The 8,291-nt window shown below is 35.0% G+C and overlaps 1 protein-coding gene across 1 annotated transcript; it reads left to right on the top strand.

The window, feature by feature from the left end:
* The first annotated feature begins 5,311 nt into the window (after window positions 1-5,311).
* LOC100475194 (vomeronasal type-1 receptor 4) lies at window positions 5,312-6,268 on the top strand. The gene has a single exon (XM_002931307.1). The coding sequence runs from the start codon at window positions 5,312-5,314 to the stop codon at window positions 6,266-6,268; it is 957 nt and encodes a 318-aa protein (XP_002931353.1).
* Window positions 6,269-8,291: the final 2,023 nt, after the last annotated feature.

Here is an 8,291-nt window from a genome sequence, read left to right as displayed (position 1 = left end):
TCTTCTCCTTTCATTGTTCTTCATCTATAAAGCTCATTGCTCTGATTAAAATTATCAAGTTTTTCTTTCACTTTGCAATCTTCAAAATCACCTCTTACATTGAAATTTGTTTTATTTTTAATATACCTTACTTTTTATGTTTGTTTATGCCTTTACTAATTTCCACGTCTAGGAATTTCTAATGCATTCTCATTTCTCTGACTTTATTTATTGTTCTTAAAAGTATATTTTTAATTTCCTTATAATTTTCCCCTGCTTTTCCTTTCATCCTCTAGTTTTGTTACTCCCTTTCTTGTCTGTACCTCTGTTTTATTAAATGCATTTTTCTTATTCCTTTCTGACATTTCTTTACATGCTTTAACTAGTTTCTGTAGTATTTTTCATTGTTCTATAATGCCCTTTCACATAAGACTAAGCACCTGTTACTATCATTCATATGTACTCTGCCTTACTCTTGCACATGTTCTAATTTTGTAATAAATGTAAAAACTTTTAGTAAGTTTATTTTCACTCTTGTTTATTCCTGTATAGTGTTTTTTTCATGTACATGTCTTCTAAGTCTCTCTTTGCAAGTTTAATTCAAAAATCTTTTAAAATATTTTTATGGACCATTAAAGTGGCACACAATTCAGAAATTTTAAAAACATTAAGAAAAAGTGATGTAAAAATTTCAATTCATTCCAAACTTTATATATCAATATAGAATACTCTCTAAAAATATATCATTCCCACATTCAGATTTATAAACTAAAGTGAAAAATAAAAGCTGCTTTCTTTAAGATGCATTTCTAGGTGTTTGCTTCCATGATTTTTACTTATCCACGTTCATATACATTTATATTGTGATTATACTTTCTTCTCTTTCTTTACTTTTTCCATTCGGTTAATTGTCGTCTCCTAATTTTAATTCTCTTTCTCCTATAATTCCTTTCACCTCTTCTACCTCTTTCCTCATTTCTTTTAACCATTCTCTCCCCATATTCTTTTTTTTTTTTGGTTCATGTTTCTTGGCTCTTCATCACTCTCTGATCAGACAAAATATATAAATGATTTGTCAAGTTCAATGCAGCAAAAGATTTAGGTTCTATTGAAAATTGCATTTTCATTTCATTTCATTAATTTTGAATTTCATTTCATAAATTTTAAATATTCATAAAAATTGACCTTTTATGATAGTGGATAATCTGATTATAACTGTCAATGTAGTTCTACTTACTTCTATCTTTCTTATCTTCTGTCAATTGATTTGTATAATTTTATCCAAGAAATTTTTGCAGAAATTGGAGATTATGTCATAGTATTACTTATTGAAAATATTTATTTTCTAAAATTACATTGTCTAGTCAAGGAAATTACTTGTAAAATCATGAGTGGCACAACCTATTATAATATTTTTCTCTAGAGTTTTAACCTTATTTTCAGTGTAGACCATATTATCATCCATAAATGATAATAATCACATTTTTGGTCTTTTGGAGTGCTTATACTTTTTAAATTGTTTACCACGTATGTTAAGAGATAAAATGCAATAAAATGGGGACCAGATAGTTGGTACACTTCTGACATTTCTAACTAATAAATAATTATGTGGGATTTCATAATATATTAGTTTGTTCTGTTCATATTAGGTAGCTACCCTGCACAAAAGTGATAATTTCCTTTGTACTTATAATATACTACAGAATTTTATTTTTATCATAAATAGATATTAATTGTATATGACTGTACTTTTCCATTTTACTATGATAGTCATATGCCTTTCTTCTTGATGTTAGTGTGCACAGTTATGTTAACAGATTCCCTAAAGGTAAGACATCTTAACATTTATTCATAAATCTAAATGCTTCATAATACATTTTTCTAGTTTACATCTTGGTGCACACAGTTTATAATTATTTAGATGCATAGTTATATATTTTATTGAGATGAAATAAATATAACATAAAATTAAGCAACTTAAAGTGTGCCTTTCAGTGGCATTTATAATATTTGCAATGTTGTTCAGCCACCACTTCTATAAGTTTCAAAACTTTTCATCACCTCAAAGAAAGCACAGACGCCCCCCTCCCCACCCAGTCACTCTTCCATCCCTCATCCTTCCAATCTCTAGCAACCACATGTCTGCTTTCTGTTTATGGATTTATGCATTTTGAACTTTTGGTATAAATACAATCATAGTATATGTGATTTTTTGATTGTGAGTGGTTTTACTTCTAGGCTAGGCTTCTTCATATAAGTGTGGTCATGTTAGTAGTTAACTAGTGGGCAATTGGTGTCCCATATGGGTTTTGATGTTGCTTGGAATGGAATGGCTGTGCATATAGTTTTGGAATTTGGCTGAAGATTTCTTCCCTGTGGTTGCTCATCCCATAAAAGGCTAGGATGCTTCACATGGTGGTGTGGTGGGTTTGCAGTGAGGCAGAACAGCAATCTCCACCTAAAGGCACTTATCAAGATTTTGTTTGTGTCATATTTACTCCACACTGACTGGCCCAAACAAGCCAAGTGAGAACCCACATTAAAGGGACAGAGAAAAGCCTCCTCATGGGTGCAACCTCAATGTCAGGGGAGAATTTATAGGCATTTTTGCAGTCTACCCAGTCTACCACTTCCCGGGATCAAGAGCAAATGAGATGTAAGAAATTGGAGACAGGGAGTAGAGACAATATCTCAGAGGAGAACTGCTCAAAAGAAAGAATTGAAGGTATTCAAGAAATGTGCAAGACACCCAGAACATTTGCACGTTGATGTGGGAAATCTGATAATGCCTGAGACAGAAAAGAATAACAGAAAAGAGAGTCTTGAGCAGGAAAGATATTTCCAGATTGCTTGCACAAATGCATGGATGGAGTGTGACAAAAAGCATAGACAACCCATTCTCAGAGCCAGAGGACGAAGTAGAGGTTCTGAGCAAGGATACATAAAGTGGGATTGATGTACTGGTGGAATTTGGGGGAATATCTTTTGATTGCTTTATTTTTCTATATTAAATATGGAGATCATTGATGGATGAATGAATAAAGAAAATATGGTGTGCATATATATATATACACATACACACACAGAATATATATACACACTTATACAATGGAATATTTTATATAATATATATATATATACAAGGTGTATATACATAATGGCCAATTATTCATACATACAATGGAAAATGTATATATATATACACACACAATAAATTATTATTCTGTCATAAAAACAAGGGAATCTTGCCTTTGGGAAGAACATGGATGGAACTTGTTGGTATTATGCAAGGTTGAATAAATCAGACAAAGAAAAACAAATATTGTACGACCTCACATACATGTAGAATTATAAAAAAAATTCCCAAAACATCCACTGAATTCATATATAGAGAAATCAGACTGGTAGTTGACAGAAGTGGAGATGGAGGGCAGGTGAAATGGGTGAAGGGAGTCAAAGGTGTAAACTTCTAGATATAAAAAAAAAAGTAATGGAGATGTTACGGGCAGCATGGAGACCATTGTTAATGGTGCTCTATTGTACATATGAAAGTTGCTTGGTGTGTGGAATTTAAAAGTTGTCATTACAAGATAAATCATTGTAACTATGTGTGGTGATGGATGTGAAATTGACTTATGATATTGATCATTTTGCAATATATACAAAAATCAAATCGTTATGCTGTACATCTGAAACTAACATAATATTTCATTTCAATTATAACACAATGGAAAATATGCAATGCACCATCAATTGAATATGAGATTTGGAGAGGATTTGTTGGGATTTTGAGAAAGGACATGTTATGAAATAGTCATCAAGAGGAGTTAGAAAGTGAATGCTCAAGGAATACTTTTCAAAAAGTAGTGTGATTGCTGGCTAAAATGAAAGCTCACTGAAGCTAAGTGGTGAAGAATTTAATATAAGTTCACTTATATGGTTAAGTCTTTTCCTCTAGCCTTATCTGAGTAGAATGATGTAAACTTGGCAGACTATGCATGGGTGTGAGGAATATAGAAGGAGGAAAAAAAAGTGATGGCATCACGTGCTTTTGCAAGAAATGATTATAATCCTAGATCAAGGACATTTAGGTGAAGAGAAGAGATTAGAATCTTGCAGAGAGCAAAGAGATCAATGTTTTGTGGACCCAGGTGATGTCAAAGTAATTTTGGAATCAGAAATTACATAAACTAAGCTGGAAATAACTGGTAACAGGACGATTAGATGCTTGGAAGTGAAACTTAATGAATTTACAGTATTGGTAATGACAGGCTCTAGTATGTGGATGAGGTGGGGAAAGGCAGAGGCAGGAGTGTTGGGAGAAAGGAAATCACAAATGTGAGAGAGCTGAGGATACTGGACATGTCATTTGTGTGGATACCACAATCACCAAAAATGTGACAGAAATTGAACTGGGGAGTGTTACAGTGAGTCAAGCGCTAAGAAGGGGAGTAATTTGGGGTGAGTAGATTACCTCCACATGGACAGTGGTGGCTGTAGACTGATGACAAGTTGCTTCAAAGCTGGAGTGATAAAGAATTATCTGAAAATGTGGAAATCAAAGAAGACATTCCCACCTTCAGGCCTGGTGGTATAGGGGACAAGGGAGAGAGCGATCTCACTACCTGAGAGAGATTCAAGAAAATCAATGACTTTAGTGTAGAGTAAAGAGCTGATGTGAATTTTCAAAACAGAACTGGAGGATGCAGTGTACTGACCCAGGAGCTAATGTGATATCCTGTACATTGGAAGGGTCTTGGTGCTGGGAAAGGAGTGTAGCAGGGTCAGGTAAGGTTTTTGAAGAGCCAGATGGTCATGTGCGACACTGTGGATGGAGTCTTCTCCTGGTTAATGACTATAACAATAAAGTGTGTCATGTACAGTAGAAATGGAATAACATGCATTAAAATACATATTTTCTATTATTCATGGCAGATGATAGAAATTCATTCAAATATTTAAGGTGAAGTTCAGAACATACACATAGAACATGATGGAATCTGTCTAAAACTGAAATATTGTTTTTAATGAACAAAAACAACTTCTTCAGATTACTCAATTTATTTCTTAGAATTACAGTTATGTTTTCATAAAATGTATGCTTTTTCTCAACCCTATATTTCTCTGCAGTGACGTCAATAATCCTTGATATTTACCTCTAGAACTGATTCTTACTTTCCTGAATGTTGTTACAGAGCATCTGCACAACCTCCTGCTGAGGATGATCAGACCTCATGGAGTCTCTATATGATCCCATTGTGTCCATCAGGTTTACAGACCATTCTGGGTTCTTTTTTAGTTGTACAAGAGTGTATCAAATTATAAGAGGCCAATGAATCTGATAGTGTCAAGTGATAATATTTTGGGAGTATTCATTCTCTCTCAAATTGGGATTGGTTTTATTGGAAACACATTGCTACTGGTGCTACTCATCAACACCTTCTTGGTCCAGCTACATACAAAGAAGCCTATAGATTTGATATTTATCCACTTGATTTTAGCAAATGTCATGACAATTGTTTTCAGTGGGATTCCAGAAGTAATGAATGCTTTTGGAGTAAGAAATTTTCTAGATGACATTGGTTGTAAGGTAGTGATGTACCTGTACAGAGTCACCCGGGGTCTGTCCCTCTGCACCACGTCCTTCCTGAGCATTGTTCAGGCTATCATTATCACTCCCAGCAACTCTAGGTGGGCATGGCTCAAACAAAAATTCTGCACATACATTTTTCCTGCCTTCTGTTCTTTCTGGATCATCAACATGCTGATCTACAGCCGTGTCATCATAAGCGCTGTGGCCCCGTACAACAGCACAGAACTTGACAAATTCTATTCTCTGATGTACTGTGTTGGGAAGGATCCTGATTACATTCAGTCAGGCATCTTTCAAGTGTGCATGGTCTTACGAGATCTCCTGTGTGTGTTTCTCATGATCTGGGCCAGTGTGTACATGGTAAAGTTCCTTTTCAAACATCACAAGACAGTCCAGCATCTCCACAGGACCAGCCTCTGCCCAAGGCCCTCTCCTGAAACCAAGGCCACCCACACAATCCTGGCACTGGTGAGCTGCTTTGTTTTCTTTCACTGGAGTAATTGCTTCCTTACCATTTATGTAAGTTATAAACGTAGTGTAAAAGGGCTAGAGAACATCACTATAATTCTCTCCCATGCTTATCCAGTAATTTGTCCTTTGATATTGATCAAAAATCAGTACAAACGATTCTTTCTGAACTGTGCCTTTGCAAAGATGAGAATATCCTCTCAACACACAATTTCCCTCAACACGTGATGCCTTCACACACTTTTCTGATGCAAAGGACCTCAATTAGAATGTCCCACCCTTAATTTAGGGAAGGTCAAATTGTGAAAGAGTGGTAAAAATTGTCCTTTGGACATCTCTCAAAGCATCCAGGTCCCTGAATATAGGAAATAAATGGCTAGACTTGTGGAATAAAACATGTTTGAGACAGTTACCCATGGATAGGGCAATATTTATCTTATAATGATTCTCAAAAATGCATTTTGATTTTTTTGCATCACCCTATTTTACAGAGATCTTTCCTAATGTGACAGATCTATTGGTTCAGTTACACTAACTATACTTGCTGGATTATGCTAGACAGATCTTCTGTTAGACCAAAGGATTTGGTATCTGCACTATTCCATACTTTACAGCTTGGAGTCAATGCATGAGTTTACCATATGTTTCCAATTACAACTGGTTTAACCAATTATACACAGTTATAACCAGTGATATGTATAAATACAACCATGTTTTCCTCATCTTATGAATAACACCCCAGTCCCCAAAAACCATCCTCATATACTTTATGAACCCCCACTTTACTTCCTCTATGCATACCTTTCAACCTATTTGCATCACTGGAGGTATTTCTTGAATAGTTCTGTTTTTTGAAGGCATGTTTTTTGTGTCAACAGCAAAATATGTTTTCTTTGTAGATTTCTAATTTTAAAAGAAATACAGAGTCATTCCCTTCTGTTGCACTATGCTATATCAGAAAACCTCAAAAATTCTGCTAGAAAAGAGTCAAAATTTTCAAGAAAAGTTTTGAAATATTTTTCCCTAAGAACTATGCTCAACCAAGTTATGGGAGCAAACATCACACTGAAAGTGAAGCTGTCCTCAGCACATGAGTGACTTATATAGCACAGACCTCTGTGCTTCACAGCTTTTCTGGAAAGAGAAAACTGGGAATTGGAGCCAAAGAACAGAGACAGACTGTTGAAGTTAAAAAAAATTCAGCTACATAATAAGAAGGCAGGCATGAAGACACTCAAACTAAAAAGAATTTTAATATTCAAATACTAATTTTTAAAAGCTAAGTGAGTATTTCTAAACTGTTAGAGAACTAGTGTGACTTGTGATGGAGAGGGTACTACAATAATGATAAAGGTTAAGACAACCAGGAAGAAGAAGTTGTCCTAAAATTGTGTACCCTCAAAAGTTTTAGTTCAATATAAGACAATTATAAACAGAAAAGAGCATGTCCATGATTTTAGTCGGGCATTCACACACATTTATTTCAATAATTGGTACTCATATAAGGAAAAATGGTGCACTTAAAACACATACCGTGAATCAATGCAAATTGAAACCATAACGTGATACTTTACACCCACTAGATTGGTTAAAATAAAAAAGACTGATGACTACAAGGGTGGAGAGGATGTGGGAAAATTGGAACCCTCTTACACCATTGGTGGGCACATAAAATGGTACAGCTACTGGGAAATCAGCTTGGAAGTTTCTCAAGAAGTTGAACATAGAATTAACATACAGCCCAGCAATTCCAAAGAATTGAAAACAGTTCTCCAAACAAAAAGAGGTGTATGTGAATACTCACTGCAGCATTATTCATAATATAAAAACATGGGAACAACTGAAATGTCCACCTACCAATAAGTGAATGAAAATCTGTGATATAGTCATACCATGGAGTCATATTCAGAAATAAAAAGAAAAGGACAATACAAGGATGAACAATGAAAAGATGCTAAGTGGAGGAAGGGAAACTTTTTTTTTGAGAGAGAGAGGGAGAGGATGAATGTTGCAGGGTCAGAGGGAGAAAGTCAATCTCAAGCAGATTCTGTGCTGAGTGCAGAACCAAATGTGTTGCTTGATCTCATGACCCTGAAATCATTGAACCAAGCCAAAATCAAGAGTCAGACACTCTACCGACTGAACCACCCAGGAACCCCTGGACGGAGCGAATCTTAAAAGACCATATAATGTATCATTTCAATTATATTAAGTGTCTAGAATAGGGAAATCCATAGAGACAGAAAATAGA

The sequence above is a fragment of the Ailuropoda melanoleuca genome, chromosome 3 (assembly GCF_002007445.2).
Source record: "Ailuropoda melanoleuca isolate Jingjing chromosome 3, ASM200744v2, whole genome shotgun sequence".
In the NCBI taxonomy this organism is placed as follows: Eukaryota; Metazoa; Chordata; class Mammalia; order Carnivora; family Ursidae; genus Ailuropoda; species Ailuropoda melanoleuca.
This window is presented reverse-complemented; position numbering and strand designations above follow the sequence as displayed.